Source organism: Rhinopithecus bieti, unplaced genomic scaffold, assembly GCF_001698545.2.
Source record: "Rhinopithecus bieti isolate Rb0 unplaced genomic scaffold, ASM169854v2 scaffold_9996, whole genome shotgun sequence".
Lineage (NCBI taxonomy): Eukaryota > Metazoa > Chordata > Mammalia > Primates > Cercopithecidae > Rhinopithecus > Rhinopithecus bieti.
Window position 1 is genome coordinate 3931233 of NW_016806973.1, and position 23527 is coordinate 3954759.

Genomic DNA, 23527 nt, shown 5'->3' on the forward strand with positions numbered 1-23527 from the left:
GAGACACCATCTCAAAAAAAAAAAAGAAAGAAAAAGGAAAGAAGCGAGAGAAAAGAGAAAGAGAAAGAAAGAAGAAGAAAGGAAGGAAGAAAGAAGAAAGAAAGAAGAAGGAAAGAAGGAAAGAAAGAAAGAAAGGAAGGAAGGAAGGAAGGAAGGAAGGAAGGAAGGAAGGAAGGAAGGAAGGAAGGAAGGAAGGAAGGAAGGGAAAGAAAAGAAAGAAAAGAAAGTTCCTAATGTGAAAGTCAAAACACAGACCAGATCCTTCCAGAGCTCATTTTGTTTCCTTGCCACTACAAATGCTCTTCCCTCTGCCTGGAACACACCCTTCTCCATCCTCTATCTTAATAACTGCTGCATTCCCACCAACAATTAGCTAAAAAATCACTCTTCCAAGAAAACTTCCTCACCCTTCGCCCAGCCAAACCTTCCTCACCATCCCCCAGTCTGGGTTGCACACCCATCTATTCTCTTTGGGACCCTGTGCAGGCCTTTTCTAATCACATCCCTAGTACTATAGGACAAACTTTTATTTGCTTGTCTGCCTCCTTTGTAGGCTCTGAATTTATTGTAGGTGGAGCTGTGTCATGTTCACAGATCCCTCCTCATCAGTCAAAGATTCATCAACATTTCCTTCCCCTTAAAGGCCATCACATACTTCTTCAATTAGCTTGAAACACAAAAGTTCTTTTCTTCTCTGCCCACTAGTGATGTGTGTGATTGTGTGTGGAAAAATAGCACCCTTTCTTGTAGAGTGGGAACAAGAGAAAGGAGATGTTAAAAGAATTCAGCGGCTTCGGCTTCCTTAATCAGTCTCCCTACTGCAAAGCTTGAAGTTAAGACTTCGTGGGTAAAGAGAGTGGCTCTATTATTTGAAGTGGAGACATCTGCAGAGTTAGGAACCCGGATTCAGGTCCTTTGGGACAGTTACGGATTCAGGTCCTTTGGGACAGTTACCACAGAGCTCTCCCTCACTCCCCCTCCACCAGGCAATGTTAGGTGACAATCCCTCCCACAATGGGTGGAATCTGGGACTTAGGGTTAGAACGCAACCCAAATTCTACAATCAGACTAGACTGGCTTTCTCAAACACACTAATAAAAATAAATTCACCCAAAAGTTATTCATCTTTACTGAACAAAGTATGTCTTAAAAATCTGCCACACCTACAGCCACTGCCAAGTCCAGCACGTGTAATGTGAATCATGTACCACTCCCTTCAGAGATGCTTGGGCATTTCCCAAAAGAGCAGACGACAGGCCGGCAGGTGACTTGTGGTGTGTGGCAGGGGTTTGAAAGACAAGCTGGGACAAGGAGGTGCTCTGATGTGAGGTGCTGAAAAATTGAATATCCCATAAAGCACTTAACAGAGAGATATGAGACATAACAAATGAGACCCAGAGAGCCGCAAACGTATGCCAATGGCATAGAAAGTGAAACTGCGGTCTCTAAGGACAGACTTTTCAAAGACTTTCCTTGTTCACTTACCTGCCCTTCCACCTGTCTGAAGCAGCCCAACCTGAAGCCAATTGCCACAACAGCAAAAGTAGGAGGATCACAGAACTTTCAGAATTGTGGAGAATCATGGAACTTTCAGAGTTGGCAGGACACCAGAAGAGATGAGCACTAAATATGAACTCTTTGGCACTTCAGATAACACCCAATTCCCTCCAATTATGCTGAAGAGTATCAGTGAGTCTCTATTGGATGAAACAAAAGAGATAACTAAAATATACAAGTAATCAAAATAAAAAGATAAGAGATACAAACTTACACATCCCCTGACAAAAGAAAAGCCTAACTTTTCTACTTGCAAATGTAACTTCTCCCTCTACTCTCTTGAATTTTTGTGGAAAAATTACCGCATCAAACCAAATCATATTCCATTAAGACTTAAAGGAAACAGAGGTACAGGAGTAGATTGGTTGCAAAATATTGACAATAATTCCTCCTGTGCAGTCTTTTGCAATGTCACTGGCCTTCTCCTCCCAACAAGAGAAGCGGGCACATTCCCCATGTCTTGCATTTAGATGGGTCCTGTCTCTTTCTGTGACTAAGACATTGAGTAGCAGTGATGTTGGGTTAATTTCGAGCCTAGGCCTCAAGAGACCTTGAAACTTCTAATTTCGTTCTTGTGGAAGACGGAGATACACCTGCTTAACTGGTCTTAAGCCAGCAAAACGTTATCAACAGAGATCGAAAGGCTCAATCTTTCTGTCATCATTGTCCTTGTCAGACTGGACCCTAGACAACAAGGTCTAAGAACAGAGTCACCATGCCCGGGTAGATGGTCATTTTTAGCAGGTCCAAAATATACATACTAAAGGTGGGAGAAAGCAGGAATAAAAATGTGATATAACCTATTACAGGAATATTTGTTTTGGGAAGGCAATTAATGCTTTTCTCCTGTGCTAATCCCACGTGGTCCTTCCTATAAAGGCAAATACATGAATATGTAAGGAATAGCCCTGAGGGAAGACATTCTCCTATTGTGCAAACACTATTTTGGGATTCATTAGCTGCTTCACGAGCTCTGGCATGGAGGTTCCTTTTATGGGTTATATAGAACAACTTACAGTCAGCAATTAAAATATTTAAAAGGAAGTCCATAGGTCCGAGCAGCCAAAGTGCGTCTCAATGGGGAAAGTAAGCACTGAGGTGAATTGTGTGCCCTAGGAAGGGAGCTGGCAGCTGTGCCTTGGCAGTTGATGCAAATAATGGTGACCCAGTAACTCTTACTGCCAACAATCATTATCTTTATAGCTCCAGAGAGAAGACAATTAAAAGCTCGAATCTGGTGAGGGCAGAGCTCTAAAATCTCTGTCTCTTGCAGGCCAGTGATGTAACTTTTTTTTTTTTTTTTTCTGAGACCAGGTCTTGCTTTGTCTCCCAGGCTGGAGTGCAATGGTGCAATCTCTGCTCACTGCAACCTCCACTTCCCGGGTTCAAGTGTTTCTCCTGACTCACCCTCCTGAGTAGCTGGGATTACAGGTGCCTGCCACTGTGTACAGCTAATTTTTGTATTTTTTAGAAGAGATGTTGTTTTGCCATGTTGGCCAGGCTGGTCTTGATCTCTTGACCTTAGGCGATCCACCCACCTTGGCCTCCCAAAGTGCTGAGATTACAGGTGTGAACCACCATGCCCAGACCAGTAATGTAACTTTTTAAAGCCAATATATCAGGATCTTTCCTTTTGATATCCTCTCAAAGGAATTGCTCAAGAGAGAACTTTAGAGAATATAAATGCCCTACACATACATTAGAAAACATCCAGTGGAATTGCTGTTCTAAGTGGATTCCTGCAGGCTGCATGATGAAGGGCTGTGACTGGCTGCACATTCATTCCATTCGCAAGGTGGGCGGGATGGCATCTTTTTTCCATTTTTCTTCTCCCATGTCAGGGGAGTTCCACAAGCACAGTACCCTCAAGCTCTGTCCTCACTCCCCCAGTCCTTGTCCTCCATCATTGCCACCTGCAGCACCCCTCACCTCGCAACAGAGGGGATGGCTGAATGGAATTGGTTAACTGGAAGGAGAAGGGAACATGCATAGCCCCGTCTTCTGCCTACCTGATCTGAGCTACCCACGGGGAGCAAGTAAAACTGATTCAGTCCAGTTCCTAAAAACCAGAGGTATTAGTGTTTTTGTGCCAGAACACTAACAGCATGCTAGAGAACTAAATGATGAAGATTCCCAAAGACGCAAGGAAGAAAAGGATGGGGGTTTTGGTGGGCATAAGACTTGACATCAAACAGGGGAGGATCAAGAGAATCAGAAAAGGGATCCCTTATTGATCCAGGGTAGAAGAGGTAGTCAGTCAGGATATTTGATATCAGGACAGGTTTCTACAGGGAGGACCCTGTAAAAATATTCAACATGAGCAGTGTAGGGAGAGAATATGTGAAATTAGAGGAATGAGGAATAAGGCTGCTTCCCTGCAGGAGTAGACCAGGGTATATCACACGGCAGGACAGACCTTCAGACTTGCTTTATCATGGTGTGAGCATACCTGATAGAACAAAGGAAATAAAGACCTGTAGAAAATACTGTTTTCCAATCTCCCTTTACCAATATACAAGATGGAATTAACCCTCCATGACAGGCTTTTAAAAAGAAAGAATTGGGTTTTATGGAGGTGCTGGGGGATATTGTGGAAGGAAGCAGGGACTCCATCTCTCCCTCTCCCATACTTGTGCTTAGGCTGGATTCTTAGCCACTTCCTTCCCCTCAATGGATGAAGCTAGCATTCTGGACGTGATGCGTCACCTTTTGGGTCCCCAGCTTCAGTTGCTTATTCAAGAGGAGTTTTGAAAATGAAGCCTGTGCACCTTAGCAGTTCCATATATGGCAAGGATTTCTTCTAGTTGCTCCTTTCTCAACCCCATGCCCCTCTGTTCTCATGACAATAAGGAGGGGTTTCATCAAGCTGGGTCCCCTCTCTCCAAAGGGAGTAGCTGACTGCACACTGATCCTGTCTGCAAGGTGGGCAGGATGGCATCTTTCTCCCATTCCTATTGTACTCTCCCATGTGTAGGGAGCCCCACCAGCACAGCGCTCCAGGGCTCTGTCCTCACTCCCCCAGCCCCATCCTCCATAACTGCCACCTGCAGTAGTCCCCATTCTTACAAGAGAGGGAGCGACTGAATGGGATTGGTTAACTAGAAGGAGAACTGAGCGTGTCTAACCCCTTCCTCTCCCTACCTGGTCTGAGCTGCCACAGGGAGCAAATGCTTTGTTCTGCTTCTCTATAACTGTGCATTTGACAGCAGCTGATTCTACCTGAATCCAGGTCCCAGAAGCCTGTGACTAGGAGGGGCTTCATTTTAGACCTGGAGTTGAATATTAGGAAGACGCTTGCCCATGGACATAAGCCACCTTCTCAAATAACAACTCCATCAGTGACAGATTTGAGGGTTTTTTTCCAACTGCTTTGATCTTTTGTCTTATCTGAAAATTGTTTCAGAACGCAGGAGGGAAGGGAGCATGTTTTTGAGACTCTTTATAATTCAGCAGAGTAGCTTACTCCTAAGACCTGTTCATGATAAGCAGGGCCAGCTTTGCATGAACTCTGTCATCTAGCTGTAGTAATGGTTAGTAAGAGCAGGAAGTAAAATACTCATAAGGTCTGCAACGATGTTGCATAATTTCAACCTTTGCTTCTTATCACAGTTCGCACTATCCATAAATGCACATGCTGTTTGTTCTCCTTTCTCCACCTCCCGAGGCGGGATAAGTGACTGTGGAGCTCAGTTCTAACATTGCCCGCCCATCACCCACCTTCCGTCCTCAGGTATGTGAGGGCCACCCTCTTCCCTTCACTGTGTTCTCCCTGGAGACTTCACAGGAACCCACACCATCTGTTCACAGCACCATCCTCACCTTGGAGTCCCCATCTCCCACTCAGCAGCACACTTTTGCAAGTTTGAGTTAATCTAAAACAGAGTATCTCAACCTCCACATTGTGAACATTTGGAGCCAGATACTTCTCATTGTGTGAGACTGTCCAGTGCACTGTCGGATGTCCAGCAGCTGGCCTGGCCTTCACCCACCAGATATCAGCAATCTGCTCCCTCCCCCAAGTTGTCAGCACCCCGCCCTGTCCCCTCTCCCTCCAGTTGTGAAAATCAAGGTGTCCCTAGACATTGTCAAATGTCCCCTGGGGGCAAATTTGCCCCACTGAGAGCGAGCAATGTAGAGTAATCCTTCAGTGACTTCAACAGATGTAATTCCTTTGATATGCAAACACCTGAAGACATATTTGCTGTGTGCAGAGGGGTATTAAAGGAAGTGCGGATTTACAGTATCATTGCAGAATGGGACCAACGCTATAATTGGCTCCAAGCACGGACCCCTTCTAGGCATGGAGCCTCCCAGGCTGCACAGCTTGCACACCTCAGAGACCAGGCCTGCAAGCCTGGGTTGGACTTAGACATTCAGAAGCTGGTGGGGCTTGTGACCTCCCTTCCAGTGTGACAGTAATAAATATTTTCCTAACTACCTTATAATTTTTTAGGCATCTCTCTCAAAGTGAAGTCAGCACTTCTCATCATTATGTTTCAAATTATTCTGTAGAACCATATTCATTATGTACATAATGACACATTGGCTAAGGTAAAACATTACTCCTTGTAAGGAAGAACTCAATTTAATTGTCAGCCAAATGGTCCCTTTCTAAGGAAATGAAAGACAGTAATTTTACCCTTTCAGTCACATTCTCTCTGGGGGAAAAAAAGGATTATTTTTTAAAATCTCACAAACTTTCTTCTTGAGTTGTATAGGACAAATTACGTGATTAACATGCTTTTTTTCCATGCCTCTTTATTAACACTAAGCTGGACTCAGTGTTAATGGCCCCACACTTAGAGGAGCCCCATGCTTGCTTTTACGGATCCGCTATCATCTTGAAATTCTTAATTTTTGATCAATAAGCCCACATTTTTATTTTGTACTTTGCCCTACAAATTACGCAGCTAGTCTTACTCTGTTGTGCATGCACCAGCTCATACACTAGTACGTAACATCCATCCGGAGGGAAGTTGTCCTCTTTGGTTAAATCAGATGGAAATGACTTAGGTAATTTCTTTACCCTATCCTGGGACCTAACAAGCTAGAGGGAAAGGTCACACTTGGAATGAGGATGTATTTGCTTAACAATTGGCATATTGATTACAGGAATATTTCTAACTCTTTAGCAAAACTGCTTACAATGAAGCCCCAATCTAGCTGTGCGTGGTGGTTCATGCCTGTAATTGCTGCACTTTGGAAAGCCAAGGCTGGAGGATTGATTCCTTGAGCCCACAAGTTCAAGACCCATCTCTACAAAAAATTTAAAAACCAACCAATCATTGTGGTTCGCACCTGTAGTCCCAGCTACTTGGGAGACTGAGATGAGAGGCTGAGGCGGGAGGTTCACTTAAGTTCAGGAGGTCAAGGCTGCAGTGAGCCCTGAGCACTCCACTGCACTCCAGCCTAGGCAACAGCATGACTCTGTCTCAAAAACAAAAACAAATAAACCCCAACCTATAGACTTAACCTACTTCTCTAGCCATTATCATCTAAACCTTTGGTTGATAATGTTTCTTTGGTTGATAACACCAAAACACTCTCTCTAACCCTAATGCGTTCCGTTATTTACTAAAACTCATTTCAAAAACTCCTCGTATTTCTATGCAATTGCTCCCATCAGTCATTCTGTGTGAGATTCCCCCTTCATCATCCAAATAAATTTCCAAGATCACCTTTGAAGCAGTCATCTATGCTTACTGAGCACTACGTGCTGCCCATTGTTTCAGGCTCTTTATAGATTTCACTTATTTAATCTCTACAACTTTGTGGTGTATCCTATTTATTTCCCTATTTTACAAATAAAAATGTTAAATAACTTGTCCAAAGACATATAGCTAATAAAAGGTAGTGTGAACCCAACTCTGAGACAGGTCACAGTTAATTTAGAAAGTTTATTTTGCCAAGGTTGAGGATGAGCAACCATGACACAGCCCCAGGAGGTCCTGCCATGCGTCCAAGGTGGGCAGAGCGGTTTGGTTTTATACATTTCAGGGATACAGGAGACATCAATCGACATGTGTAAGATGAACACTGATTTGGTCTGGAAAAGGTGAGACAACTAGAAGCAAAGGCAGGACAACTCAAGCAGGGAGGGGACTCCCAGGTCACAGGTAGACAAGAGACAAAGGATTGCATTCTGCTGAGTTTCTGATTGGCCTTTCCAGAGGAGGCAATCAGGTATGCATTTAGCTCAGTGAGCAGAGGGGTGACTGAAGAGGAGGCAGGTTTGCCCTAAGCAGTTCCCACTTTGACTTTTCCCTTTAGTGATTTGGAGTCGGGGGGGATCCCAAGATTTAACTTCCTTTCACAATAGAAAGGGCTATTCAAAGCTTTCATCTTAATCAGCTTAAAATACCACCTTCTAAGATCAAATTAATGGTCATCTCTTTTGAGAGGACTTCTTACACTCTCCCAGGCCAAAGTATTTGCTTCCTTTCCGGTGCTAACATATGTTTACCATGGCAGAGCTTTTAAGGGTATGCAATCTTTTCACTGATATTTCTATGTCTGTATCTCTTATAAACGATCTGCTGCACAGAACTATCCAATCAAAATTCCTGTAGTGATGGGAAGTGCTGTGTCTGTGCTATCCAACATGGCAGCCACTCGTCACATATGGCTATCGAGCAGGTGAAATGTAGCCAGTGGAACTGAATTTATTTAAATTTAAGTCTAAATAGCCACATGTGGCTAGTGGCTACCACATTGGATAGCAAAGATCTAGCACATACCCCAGGATAGTTCCTCAAAAAAAGTTTATAGAATGAATGAATCATTCATTAAAACATTTTTAGGCTAACAGAAAACACTTACATAGCTTCAGTTTGGGTTTTCTTTTTAAATCATATACAGAACACATTGGTTTACTTTATTAATAGGCATGCATATGAATAAACATTAAAAATATTACATAATATCATTATCAAGATCTAGCCCATATTTTACCACATGTATGTATCCACAGGGCCTCATTTTGTCACCTAGCTCTCTGCAGCCTCAAGTTCCTGAGCTCAAGTGATCCTCCCACCTCAGCATCTGGAGTACTTGAGACTACAGGTGTGCACCACCACACTCAGCTATTTTTTTTTTTTTTTTTTTTTTTTAGCAAAAGCCTCTCCACCTTGTATTGCCCAGGGTGGTCTTGAACTCCTGAGCTCAAATGATCCTCCCACCTCCACCACCCAAAGTGCTAGGATTACAGGCATGAGCCACTGTGCCCTGCCAAGCAAAAAAAAAAAAAAATTGGCTGTAAAAATTTTTAATGGATTTTAATAATTATGCTTACATATTTATAATTGCCTGTGCCAACTCTGCAGTTGTTTTGTGTTCAGATAGAGCCCAAGTGACTAGATGAGTGCCTGGCACATAATATGGATTCAGTACACATCTGTTGAATTAACGAAGGAATTATGCCTACTAGGACGTTTTAATTAAGTGTGAAAATCTAACCTACATATCGTTTTCAAATATTAATATTGACAAATAGTGCAATAATTAAGGAAATAGTTATGCCAAATTTTGTGGGCATTCATTTCCATTTTAAAGATTTTTTTCCCCCATCTCTTCCAATCCCCAAACAAAAACTGTCTTGGCCTCTGGAGTCTTCTCACATCACTCCTCTAACTAGAGGACTGAACATAGGCCTTTGGCAGGGCAGAAACCAACAATAGTTAAAATATAAAACTTATGAACAATGACAGAAGGGGAAAAAAAAAAAAAAAAAAAACCTCTAAATAGGTTAACAGTGAGGCCAACTAAATCTGAGATTGAAAGTTCTGCCTAAGGTTTACACTCCCCAGACCGCGGCCACACCACTGGGCCCACAGCTTTGCATGCCTCAGTACCCTGCTCCGCGCTCCAAAGTCGGAGTAAAGCGGCAGCACGGGCGGCTGCGGCAGCGCTTGCGCAGGCGCTGATGTCCCGACCCATAAGACTCCGCCGCACCCCACCAGGCCGCCCCGCCAGCTCTAAGGCCCAGCCCTGTCTTCTGCTGTTGCCGTAGCAACCCAGAAAGCGCTATGGCTGCCGCCGGCCGGGGAAAAGGGTATTTGACACTGACGGCGGCAGCCCTAGCCAAGTCACCGTCACTTTCGCCACAGCTAGCAGCTCCCATCCGAGGGAGGCCTAAGAAGTGTCTGGTCTATCCGCATGCCCCGAAGACCTCCCACCTGTCTCGTTCCGTTCTGCGTTGGCTTCAGGGTCTGGATCTCAGCTTCTTCCCCAGGAACATCAACAGGTGCTTGAGTAAGCCAGGCCTAGGCCCCTTCGGTGGGCGCCCCACCTGCTTTCCGCCGCCTGCCAGCCCTCAGATTGCCTACCCTGGCCTGGCTTATGTTTCAAATCAAGACCCCTCACCCACGCATACACACGAAAATACTATTAGGGAGCAAGGCTTTAACAAAATATCAAGAAACATTTTGTTTACTCAATCAAGCAATCATTAAATTGTAGACAATATAGAATGCTTTGGTGACTACAAAAAATATTAAAATAGTCAAAGCTTTTTCTTTAGTGACATTGGGCATTAATACTGGTAAGGATGGCCAGGCACAGTTCCTCATGACTGTAATCCCAGCACTTTGGGAGCCGAGGGAGGCGGATCACCTGAGGTCAGGAGTTCGATAACAGCCTGGCCAACATGCTGAAACCCGATCTCTACTAAAAATACAAAAATTAGCCGGGCATGGTGGTGGGTGCCTGTAATCCCAGCTACTGGGGAGGCTGCAGGCAGGAGAGTTCTTGAACCCAGGAGGCAGAGGTTGCAGTGAACTGAGATTACGCCGCTGCACTCCAGCCTCGGTGGCAGGGTAAGACTCTGTCTCAAATATATATATATATATATATATACATACTGGTAAGGATCAGTTTACCCTCTGTCAGAGATGGCATCTAGTTTGAGAGTTATCGACAAGTTTTTAAAGTTGCTGCTTAATTGTAGGCACTTTGTACGTAAGTGGCAGTTAATATTTGCTCTGGGAATCCAAACTAAATTCTATAAAAATTAAGGCAATGAATCTTTTGCAGAACTCTGGTTTAGTCTCTCCTTGTCAGAGAGGCATAGGTTCCAAGATCCACAGTGGATGCCTGGAACTGTGGATACTACAGAACCCTCTGTCAGAACACATTTCTGTGTATATCTTCCATCCACAAATTTAATGCCTTTTTAAAAATCTTAACTAAGCACTTATCACACACTGTGGCTGAAAGCTTTTCAGTTTGAGGTGTGATGGTGAAACTATCAAGAATTTCTTTTTCTTCATATTTCAGGAATATAAGATTCATTCCTACCATTCTAACCATTCTTACAACTTTCTATTAAGTCAAGAACTTTCATCTTTTCACCTAAAGGAAGAATTTTATGGTTTCTCTGTGGCATATCTGAATCACCAGCATCACTACTCTTGCACTTTGGGGTCATTATGAAACAAAATTAGAGTGACTTGCACACAAGCACATCACACTGTACAGTTGATCTGATAACTAAAAGGTGACTGATGTCTACAACGTGGAGACTCTGGACAAAGGGAGGAGTCACATCCTAGGCAACACAGAGCAGGCAGGGAGATTTCATCACACTCCCAGAACAGAGTACAATTTAAAAGTTACACATTATTTCTTGAATTTTCCGTTTAATATTTTCCGACTGTGGTTGACCCAAGGTAACTGAAACTGCAGAAAGCAAAACTGCAGATAAGCGGGGGACTAGTTTACTAATTTGTCTTCAGTATTTCTTACAAAGATGCCTCTGAAACTTTAAAGTGCATATGAATCACCTGGGAATCTTGTTGAAATGCGGATTCAATACAAATCAACAGGTTGGGTTCATCAAAAGAACACCAACTTTAAAAACTTTTAAAACTTGTGTACATAATCTTAGCGAAATTCCACAGTAGGTTCTCCTTAGAGCAGTGATCCAACAACACTCATTTAACAAGATACTTTTAGTATGGAATATTAGGCTAGTGTTAATTATAATACAAACTGCATAATTAACTACACTTTATTTCATTTCCTAATTGCCATGGATCAGAGATTTTTCAAATGGCTTCCTAATTGCAGAAATATTCAGTATATATTTCCCCTGGGAACTTGAATTATCATCCTTTGAAAATGGGACCTCTTTAAAAGTCAAGTTGGATAACTGGGCACAGTTGGAGAAGGTATGTTAGCAATCATTTACACTTTTAACTGTGAAGATGTTTGTTTTAAAGTGTGCCATCCTAATTTCCTGGATCTCTACAGGTGTGTGTGTGTGTGACTGTGTGACGCTGAATTGGCAGCTTGTTCCTGTGTATCACAAAGTTTATTAAATTCCAACTGTTTATGTCATGAGTCACCTATGAAACTGAGCATAATGATTTCCATTAGCATGATAAATACTGATTGGTTTCCCTGCTGAATATTATCTTTTAATAACTAATGCATTAAACACAAAAAATGACTTGATAGGTAAATAAAAGGGTGATTAAAGTGAATTCATGGTACTTGGAGATTTTTATAGAATTTCTTATGATAAAAACATTTTCTTTCTACTATTAAAGTTCCTGGCAAGAAAAAAATTTAAATTACCTGAAGAACTAATCCATGGAACAATTCATTGTAAAGCTGGAGTGCCTGAAATATTGATAGAAGAGGTTTACACTTTATTAACACATCGAGAGTAAGTTCTTTGTAATTTCCTAGTAATGCAATTTAATGTGAAACTTTTGATAATATAAATCTCATTACTAAAATGTTGCTTGTCAACAGTATTTTCTTTTTTATTTCCAGAATTAAAAGTATCCAGGATGACTTTGTGAATTTCACGGACTATAGTTACCAGATGCATTTACCCCTGGTTTCCAGGTCTACAGCTTCAAAGTCTATTAAAGATAACATTAGGTTATCAGAATTACTAAGCAATCCCAACATGCTGAACAATGAACTGAAAGCAGAGTTCCTCATCCTTTTACATATGTTGCAAAGAAAATTAGGCAGAAAATTGAATCCAGGTAAGTTTTCCTTGGAAACGGCTGAGTTCTTCCAAGCTCTGTCAGGCTATTCTTGAGCACAGATGCAAGAAATGTCTGCACTGGCCCATTTTGCCATCTTCTGTAACTGGTTTAAAGGGTAATTACTTCTTTAAGGCTAGCAGTGAAATGATTTATTAGCATTGGAGTGGTTTATAAATCAATTTTTTTGATGAAGGCATAGGTTAACATAGTATACAGACACTTCTTTTAGAAAAATGTATGTTTATGAAAGATTCATGTAAACTTTCACAAGAAATAAGTTCACATATCAAGTAACTAAGGAGTTTAAAAGTTAAACAGGACACTCATCCCTTGGGAAAAGCCTGGATTACCATGATTCACTGTGGATGCTGTCTACAGTGTGGACAATGTTATCCTTTCCATAGTAGGCTTGTTCGGATGTAGATGGTAGAGCAGATTGGGACTATCATGGCAACTTTCCAGAGATACCACTGAAATAATTCTCTAAGTACCCAAACAAAGCATTTGCCGTCTGCATTTGCCAGAATCACTGGCAGAGTAATTGAACTTTCGCTCTATATTTGTTTGTTTGTTTTTCTAGCAGTTACTCAGGATACCACTCATGTATTGAAATCTTATTTCACTTGATTCCAGACATCTATAGAGAGCACATCATTTCTGTGGCACCCATTCAGGAAAAGAGGCAGATGTAGGTCATTAGGATTTCTCTCACCTGTGAACTTTTTCTGACAAAAACCATTTTCTCTCTGGTTTCTAGCAAGAGAGGAAAGCACCAATTTTAACATCTCCTAAAATTGTGAGATGGATATTTTAGGTTTGGTCCTTCCTTACTCTGTCCATTCTTCCATGTCTTATATTTTGTTTTCTCTTCCTTGATTTTTCTCATCTCTGGCTTTACTCATGAATTCATGAGTAAAGAAATAATTCAGGCTATTAATGTGGAGAATTTTATCTTGAAACATTTTGCATGTTTTTAAACATTAACATTTCGCTGTGATATTTATCACACATGCAAGTACATAATGTATATGTACAATTTAAAGAAGATAACTAACGATGAAAACACATTTGTATATCCCTACGCAGGTTAAAAAAATAGAACGTTACTAATGCCTTTACCTTCCCCTTTGTGTCCTCGGACTGCATTCTCCACATTCCCTTCCAAGGGTAACTACCATCCTGCTGCCTTTGTTTGTAATTTCCTTGATTTAAAAATCTAGGCCCGGCGCAGTGGCTCACACCTGTAATCCCAGCACTTCAGGAGGCTAAGGCAGGCGGATCACGAGGTCAAAAATTTGCGACCAGCCAGACCAACATGGTGAAATCCGATCTCTAATAAAAATACAAAAATTAGCTAGGTGTGGTGGCGGGCGCCTATAATCCCAGCTACTGGGGAGGCTGAGGCAGGAGAATGGCTTGAACCCAGGAGGCAGAGGTTGCAGTGAGCCGGGAATGTGCCACTGCACTCCAGCCTGGGCGACATAGCGAGACTCCGTCTCAAAAACAAAAACAAAAAACAAAACAAAAAAAACTCACCAAACTATACTTACTATTTATATATTATTCTTTATTTCATTTACCTATACATAATATTTATGTTATTTTTTATTTCATTCATATATATTTTTAAGTTTAGTTGATTTTATGATACTCTGTAGTAGGCAGAATAAGCCCCCCTGCTATCCATGTCCTAATCCCTGAAACCTGTGAATATGATACTTTACATGGCAAAAGAGACTTTGCAGATGTAATTAAAGTTATGGACCCCAAGATAGGGTGTGTATGCTGGCTTATTCAGGCAGACCTGATCTAATCACCTAAACCCTTAGAAGCAGAGATCTTTCTTCAACTGGAATCAGACACATGTAGCAGAAGGAGAAGTAAGAGATCTGGAGCGTGATAGGGTCTCAGTCTGCTATTGCTGCAAGAGACAACATGGAAAGCATGCGAAGGTATGTGGTGCAGCTTCCAGGAGGAAAGAATTACCTTGGGCTGAGAGCCAGGCAAAAAACAGGGGCCTCAGTCCTTCAAACATAAGAAACTGCATTCTGCCAACGAGCTGAGTGAGCCTGGGAGAAGATTCATCCCCAGAACTTCCAGAAAGGAATGCAGCCCTACCAATACCTTGCTTTCAGCCTCTGAGACTCTAAATAGAGGACCCAGACTTCTGTACTGTGAGATAAAAATGGCTGTTTTAAGTTATGCTATTTGTGGTAATTTGTTATGGCAGGAATGAAAATCGAATACAAGCTCCATAGTTAACACTGTTCCCATAATGAGATTATAAATATATCCTCATATGTTTAAATTGATTAAAGTGAAACCTTTTAAGGTTTTAACCTTTTAAAGTTTAAATTGATTAAAGTGAAAACTTGTAAGCTGTTACTTCATCTGCAATCCACATGAAGAAGCGATTGTCTCAGCCCCACGTTTTGAGTAGTCTATCCTTTCCTCACTTATTCGTAATGCCCTCTCGTGTTTCAGTTGGCGTGTATGTATGGGTCTGTTTCTGAGCCTTCTATTCAACTTTGTCTACATGTGTGTCACTTCAGCATCTTGTCTTAATTATTATTGCTTTAGAATTAGTGTTGATACTTTGTAAAGTCTTAAAATTTGTTCTTCTATGAAGTGTTGTTTCCATTTCATTCACAGTAAGTTTTATTGTTATGAATTTATTAATACTGCCCATTGTTATATGTATTCATATCTAACATACTATTTTGAGTTTTTTTTTTTTTTCTCTCTCTCTTTTTCTGTTTCTTGTCTTCATCTTACCTATCTTTTCTTTTTTGGACCAAATTTTTTTCCAAAGATTTTTTTCCCACTAATTTTGAACATTTTAAATCTCTGCTCTTTTTAGTGCTAATCTATACATTTTAGCATGCATACTTATCTTAGTCTAAAATTAATATCTTCACTCTCTTCCTGAAACTGCAAGGACCTTAGAACACTATGACACCGATCGCTCCCTGCCACCCCTTCACCTCCTTTCAGTTCTTTTGTTGTCTGGCATTTTAGTTCTGTCCAGTTATATTTTAACACCACAAATCAGACATCATTGACTTTTGTTTAAAAGTCTATCTTTGTAAAAACTAACCTGCATCTCTGTTGTCTTTTGAACACATTTGTTCTTTAGCTACAGATCATCTCAACCTTTCCAAATCTTGAACAGTACTCTTTCTCCAGTCTTGATTCCTGAGACTGCTGATTTTAAACGTTTCTCATTTGTGGCCAAAGTAATTAATTATGATAATTATAGTTCTGGCAATGTTACTGACCAGAGTTGTGTCTAGTGTTGATAGAGTATGACTGGTGAGTAGCAATTAACTTAGCAACTTCTTCAAGCCTCAGTGAAGGATGAGCTGCAGATGCAGAGGAGGAAGTGATCTTTAGAAGCACAAGGAAATTGCCCAAGTATTTCAGCTTACAGGATTAGTTAAAAGGAAATATGGGAAACATGGAAATAATTTTAATTCACAATTTTTATCGTATAAAATGTTTGCAAAATGAAAGATACTGTATGATTTTATCAAATATAAAACTAGATAAAACTAACCTACGATGATAGAAGTCAGGATAGCACTTTCCTTTTAGAATACTGTCTTGGAAAGACATGAGGGGGCTTTGGGGTACTGGTAATACATCATTTCTTGATCTGGATGATGGTACCCTAGGTGTATTCACTCCACAAGTTCATGGGAGTGAATTACACTTACTGTTTCTTTACCTTTTTGTATATACTTTATAATTGAATAGAAACTTACCAAAGACTAACAGGAACATAAACATATTACCTTTAAAGTAATTATTTTGTGTATTAAATATATTGTGAGCAATGCGGGGAGGGATTATTAATCTATGTATTCACACTACTCAGGAATATGATAAACAGAAATAAATAATTTACTTAATTTTAAATTATGGCATCTTACTTTGACAATGGCCATTATGACTTTTAAGAAATAACTTGTGTGTTCATATTTTATAGAATGGTTTGATGTGAAACCAACAGTGGGAGAAGTTACTCTCAATCACCTTCCTGCTCAATCCTCTGGACACAGATATAATTCCAAAGTTACAAGAGGAAGAGTTGCCCCTGTTTTACGTAAGTTTAAACTCTTTGCTTCTTAAAATTGATTGTTTTTTTTTTGCTTGACTTTCTTCAATTAAAGTTTTTAAAAACGGTTAAATAGTTAAAATGTTGGTGTAGGTCAACTTTCAGTCCTACACTGTCAATTACATTGGTATGCAGTTCTTTATGGTAAGTGAAGGGAACATGTGGTCCGCTAAGTCACTGCCCCCTCCGCAGCCTGCTACAATCAGATCCATTTGAGTTCTGATTTATGCTTAAATAGGTGAGTCCAAAAAACGTCAGGCTCATAGACTTGAAAGCTCAGTTCTTTAGAAGTCAGAAGATGAGTCCGTGAGTCCTGAGACAAATATAGATACTTGCATACTAAGAATTCTCAATCAGTTGTATTACGAGAAGTCACTTGATTAAACCCTGTTAATTCAGAAAGCATTTATACGACAGCAAACTCTAGCCCACGGTCCAAATTCAGCCTGTTGTCTATTTTTGTGTAGTTCACAAGTTAAAAATAGTTTTTACTTTTTTTTTTTGGAGATGGAGTCTCACTCTGTCACCCAGGCTGGAGTGCAGTGGTGCGATCTCGGCTCATTGCAACTTCCACCTCCTGGGTTCAAACGTTTCTCCTGACTCAGCCTCCTGAGTATCTGGGACTACAATGCACGCTGCCACGCCTGGCTAACTTTTTATATTTTACTAGAGATGGGGTTTCACCCTGTTGCCCAGGCTGGTCTCGAACTTCTGAGCTCGGGCAATCCGCCCTCCTCGGCCTCCTAAACTGCTTGGATTTAATGGTTAAAAAAAAAAAAAATCAAAAGAATAATAGTAATTCCTGACACATAAAAATGCTATGAAATTCAAGTTCCCGTGCTCATAAATAACAGGGAACAAAGCCACTCCTGCTCAGTTTATGCCTTGCTTATTTATGGTTGCTTTGACACTACAACAGTTGGTTTGAGTAGTTGCCAAAGTGACTGTCTAGCCTAGAAAGTTGAGTTGCCAGATTTAGCAAATGAAAACACAGGACAATTCAACAAATACCTTTGAGGACATATTTAGGACATATTTTTACTAAAAAATATTCACTATTTATCTGAAATTCAAATTTAACTAGGTGTCCTATATTTTATCTGGCAAGCCTACCACAAATCCTAAAATATTTACTCTCCCAGCCCTTTACAGAAAATGTGTGTGGACCTCTGCTACACATTATGTTTCCTGACCTGTTGAGGCATTTCACCGGGGATAAAAGTTCTTTGTTTACATAGAGTCTTTGAGAGCCCTGACAATTTTCCTTTTTTTAAACAAAAACAAAAACAAAAAAACAAAAAAAACCTTATGATTTCTCAGAACCTTTAATATGCTAATATGCATTGTAAATACTGAAGAGAAGAGAGGCAGAATGAAATGTTTTCCAAACTCTATTTGATCACACATCACTATTTGGTTTTGCTTCGTTTAATGGTCTTGTATAACTAGTGTTCCTCATAGCACACTTTTTAATGTCCAAACATCAGACCAGCCCATCAAAATCCCTTTAACTCTTCATCCACCTGAGGCATAGTAAGCATAATAGAATCCAACGGAAGTGGATAACAATGTTTCAATGGGCCAGGCACGGTGGCTCACGCCTGTAATCACAGCACTTTGGGAGGCCAAGGTGGGTGGGTCACGAGGTCAGAAGATCGAGACCATCCTGGCTAACACAGTGAAATCCCGTCTCTACTAAAAATAAAAAAAAAATAAAAAACAAATTTAGCCGGGCGTGGTGGCAGGCACCTGTAGTCCCAGCTATTTGGGAGGCTGAGGCAGGAGAATGTCGTGAACCCGGGACGTGGAGCTTGCAGTGAGCCGAGATCGCGCCACTGCACTCCAGCCTGGGCAACAGAGCGAGACTCCATCTCAAAAAAACAAAACAAAACAAAACAAAACAAAACAAAACAAAACAAAACAAAACAAATGTCTCAATGAATAAAATGCATCCCTAGTTTCCCCTTTAGCTTCCAGGAATATATCCTGTCCTTCAGCCTGCTTTAACCTTCTTCTGTTGGTGACATTTGTGGTGAAAGTTCCAGCAGGGAGGGAGGTGAAGCCACAGTGGTAGGGTGAGCGTGGGAGGAGGGGATCAGGAGGTATGGAAAGGAAACTGCAGGTAAGTTTTGTTTTTGTGTTTCACTTGCTTGCCTCGTTCCCCTTATGACTGACTGAATTTCACTGGGGCAGGGAAAGAGCAGGGCCACCTGCTTTGGGACCTGCAGTGAAAGGTAGAAAGCAGTAGTAATGAGTCACAGCACGGCTTCCTTCCTGTGTAGGAAAGAGATGCAAATAGACTAGAGACCGAAATTGATGCCTGCTGATACTTGAATTGCTAAAGAGTGTTTCTCATTTTTGTTATCTTTTTTGAAAATCTTCAAGGTTCACATACGAGTTTTTAGGAAAACTACATGCTATCATTACTTCAGATCAGGATTCCAAGTAAAATGAATTTTTGCTTTTACAATTTTAATAATGTATAAGCTGCCATAAATAACTCCTCCCATTTTATTCTCTACTGCTCTTTTTTATGATTCTCTGGATGCTCTTTTATGATTCGCTTTCACATCAATAGTCTTGCTCTCTTTGGAAAAAGAGATGGTTCTATGGAAGCCTTCACTGGACAAGGTAGATCAGGATGGGAAGGTGAACATACATTTATTTTTTTTTTTACTTGTCTCAATCCAGATATATACTTGGATTCTCTTAATCTAGGCACACAGTAAATGAATGAATGATGTGGATTCAGCTTTGGTTGAGATGAGAACTACTAAGTGTTAAATCTTTTTTTCTAAATTTGTTCAAAGGACTTCTTTTCAGTTTCTGATAAGAGGGTAGAGTAAATAGTTCAGGTCAGCTACCACAGTTTGATAGTTAATGGAAGGAGGAGATGCAAAAACACTAGACTGTAGGAACTTAACTCTATGTTACCATCTAAGATTTTATATAATGACACTGAAATCACAGGCTGTTCATCTGAGAATCTTCTAATTATCAAACAGGGTGGCCAAAATTAATCATAATATAGGTTATTACCTTTGCTTTTTTCTTTTTATAACACTCAAGTTCCTCTATTTGTTTACTTAAATTTAGTATCTAGCAAAATTATGGGCCAAAGGAATATAGATGTCTTAGTTGCCACTGGCCCCTCCCATTAGAACTGAGTGACCTAAAGAGTCTGGGTGGCTAGCTGGAATGCCTCAGTGTAATCAGAGTTCCAAAAACTGTATTATGAATCATGGACGTTTGTCAAATCTAAGTATAAAATTGTGCTACTGTTGCCTCAGCTGCTTTCTGAAGCAATATCTAAGAATAGTTGGGTCATATTCAGTATCAGATGCACCAAAATAAGCCCTGGAGATTTTTAGGCTGATGACTTTTGGAAGTGGCTGACATTCAGACTTTTTTTTATCCATGAGTACTATAATGTGTGATTTAAATATTCTTGTTTACCAGGCATTTAGATTAACTGTGCTCGACCTGTGTTGCCAATCATTCTGCATATATTTGATATATTAGACATGTTGATGCTTGTATAAACATTTAGTAACCATGAATTGATTTTAATTTTATTTAAATGCCCCAGCAAATATAGGTAATGGTGGCAATTCACATAGAGAAATACATGTGAAGCAAGCTGGACAACATTCTCATTACTCTGTTATGAAACCTATCAGAAACATGGAAAAGAAACCTTGAAAAGCACCTGTCAAATGGCTTTGAAGAAATGATGCCATCATCTCTCGCCATAATAAAGAAACAGAATCACCCAGTATTGAATGTATTTCAAAAATAAATAGAGTGGTGTCTTTTCCATAATTGTGTTAAAGAACATTTCTTTTCCATTCAATTTGTTTATTAAACTCCTATGCCAGGTACTGTTGAAAATACAAAATTAAATACATTAATACAGAATGAGCAAAAATAATTTTAAAGGTATAAACATAATTCACCATGATGAGTAAGAGTCCTTTCTAATAATTTTGCAGGAATGGTGAATCTACTTCTTAACGTTTTCCTTATTAGAAATTAAAAGTTACTGCTTTGGGCCTATCTATATAGTTCCATATCACATTTCATTAATCTTAAATTTTATTCTGAACTGATTATTATACTTTGGCCCATAGAACACCTTGATCATCTCTAAGAACAGCCTGAACTCAAACCATTAAAAAGACAGGTGTCCCTTCTATTGAAAACAAGTTGTGGGGAAAGAAAATCATCCTTTTCTTGGAACTTGGTTCTGGTGTTTAGCAATACATTTAGTTCAATTAAAAAGTTCCCACTGGTTGCTGCTATGCCCCATATTTTAACTGAAGGGAAATAAAAGCAGACTGATGTCCTGAAAAACTAATAATCTTTTATATATTCATGGTAATTTTATATTTTATATGTGAAAATTTTTCAACTGGTATTATTTATGTTTTGATACTAGCTCATTAACAGTCTCATTTGACTTCCAAGATGAATATTACTAATGTCAATTTCCAGCTAAACTTACCAGTTTTCTGCATTTTGAAATTTCAGACTGTTTTATTAGCAATTCTACCTCCAGAGACTTCCTTGTTAAATTTTGCATTTTTGGATAGATAATATTTAAGAAGACTAAGAAAGCCCTGATGATACAGGTAACTTACTGGGAATGTGCTCAAAATCCAGTTTTATCTGAGGTAAGAGATCTAGGTCAAATGCATATCTTAACCAGCTATAAGTAATGTATCTGTTTTCTTGCATTCTCATGGGACAATCTAAAGTACAAAATTATGAGAATAATTTTTAACCTATATAGTTCCTTTGAAAAAGGTTTGAGAAACAAGTCTTTGAAGCCCAGTCATGAAAAAGATCCACAGAAGAGGATTAGTTTTGGGTAGAGTCAAATAGTAAGTTTCTTTGTCCTCTTGGCGCTGTGTTCAATCTCCTGGAAGAGCTCATCACTCATGGCCCGACTATGGTAAGTTCCCAAGAATCCTGTGGAACCTATAGAGACTGTGGAAAATAGGAAATAGTCTGTAGGCTTCATTATATCGTGATTATGTAAACGAAGATACCAAGGATGGTCAAAGTGCATAACCTCAAGAGCTTCTTGAGGATGAATTGTGCAACAGAAGTCAACACCACAGGCATATCTTAGAAAGACCATTTACTTCCAAAAGAATCTTTGACAGAAGGAAGCAATGAAATTTTCTAGGAACTATAGCAGCTGCTATAGGAATAGAAACTTTTCAATTGAAAGAATACTTATGGGAATAGAACCTACTATGACATAGCATTTGTATTAATGAGTAAGCACTTTCTCCATTTTTTATACTAATTGTGGAGTATATTGTAGTCTGTGTTTCTAAAGTGAAGAAGAATCAGCCTCTGGAACAATTCAATGAAGTGATTTTCCTAGATTACTGAGTAGGGTAACAACTCAGTTGGACAGCTTAGCCCTTTCACACCTCTGATGACTCTGATCCAAGCATTTATGGAGAAACACTTGTCGTTCAATGGTGTTTTGGGGAAAGAAACAACTACTCATCTTAGCAGGTAACTATGTCATATCAGGATTTAACTGTAATATTTAATAAAATTTAAAGGACCTGAAATACATACATACACGTAAATCTAGATAATGACATGCCAAATTATAGCACAGTCATAATACATAATTTTAGCATGAAAGTACATATTTCATTTAGGTACAAATATCTCAAAGATTTGGTACAATGAACATTTATTAAGAGTTGACTATAAAGGTGTCTTCTATATTACTGATATACTAAATATGAATCACTAAATTTTACAAATAATTTGTGAGGCTTTTATTATATTCAGAATACCTTTTGACTTAAAACCGTAAGGACATCAAAATACAGTCATTGCTTTAATGCAATCCTGTTCCTGAACACATCTGGACAATTTCATAGAAATATATACACACACACACACATATATTTCATATATACATATATATACACATACATATATATTTCATTTGTCTTGATTGACATAAAAATAATATATTTTCATAAGATGTAACTATTTTGATGTTGTAGTTTTGTGAACCACCTGATAACTGCTAACTTTTACAGGCAAAATATTTTCCAATGCTTTAAAATCACTGTCTAATGAGACTCTTCCTTTAGGAAGGCATATTTAAACCTGCAGAGTAATTTGTCCACATTATTGGTAGTATGAACATTTTCAGATAGTAAAATAAATTCATAAAATTTGCTTGGGTTTCATGCATATGAAATCTAATAAAATATTTTATGAATTAAAATTTGTTTTCATATTAAGGCACAATATACACAGACTGACATAGTCAAATGACATTTATAATTCTATGAAAAATTAACAGTTATAGGTCATAAGGTATAGACATTGTAGGAATCAAAGATAATAGAATGATGGTCAAATGAATCCAATTTAGATTTCACACGGAAATTGGGTTGCTCTTCTGTTGTATTTATGTGTTTAAAGGCTTGCAAAATTTTCTCATCTTTTATACATAAAATATTATTTTCTGTATTCATTAAAATATAGAAGAAAGTAATGATTGTTTATATACTTAATGATATCCTTTGAACTATGTAAGCACAACAAAGATAGGCTTATTTATTTTAAAATAAAAGAATGACAGTAGGATTGAGACTGCCATTTTAAGTGAGGGGTTTTAGTACATATGTGCCAGTTAATAATCCTCCTCACCTAAGAAAAATCTGAGTTACAGATAACACTAAGAGTTTAAAAAAATACTTCTCAGGTACTCTTTTTATTATCCATCGCATCTCTGAATTGTGTATATTCTCTTCTATAATAATTATACACACACACACACACACATATATATATATATATATATATA

The 23527-nt window shown here is 39.3% G+C and overlaps 1 protein-coding gene across 3 annotated transcripts; it reads left to right on the plus strand.

The window, feature by feature from the left end:
- Positions 1-9472: 9472 nt before the first annotated feature.
- SPATA4 (spermatogenesis associated 4) lies at positions 9473-20494 on the plus strand. 3 transcript variants are annotated; one of them, XM_017879129.1, is made up of 6 exons: positions 9473-9799; positions 11594-11723; positions 12105-12223; positions 12334-12554; positions 16546-16662; positions 20264-20494. In XM_017879129.1, the coding sequence occupies exons 1-6, from the start codon at positions 9582-9584 to the stop codon at positions 20374-20376; spliced, it is 918 nt and encodes a 305-aa protein (XP_017734618.1). In that variant the 5' UTR covers positions 9473-9581; the 3' UTR covers positions 20377-20494. The 3 variants fall into 3 exon arrangements, with proteins under 3 accessions (XP_017734618.1, XP_017734619.1, XP_017734620.1); XM_017879130.1 differs by having other exon boundaries at positions 9503-9807; positions 11623-11723; XM_017879131.1 differs by having other exon boundaries at positions 9596-9799; positions 11623-11723.
- Positions 20495-23527: the final 3033 nt, after the last annotated feature.

Excerpts from the sequence above, each read along its gene's own strand:
- SPATA4 (XM_017879129.1), top strand. The coding sequence starts at position 9,582 with ATGGCTGCCGCCGGCCGGGGAAAAGGGTATTTGACACTGACGGCGGCA. Across the intron at positions 9,800-11,593 it reads TTCCCCAGGAACATCAACAG|AGATTTTTCAAATGGCTTCC; the intron begins GTGCTTGAGTAA and ends GCCATGGATCAG. Across the intron at positions 12,224-12,333 it reads ACTTTATTAACACATCGAGA|AATTAAAAGTATCCAGGATG; the intron begins GTAAGTTCTTTG and ends TTTTATTTCCAG.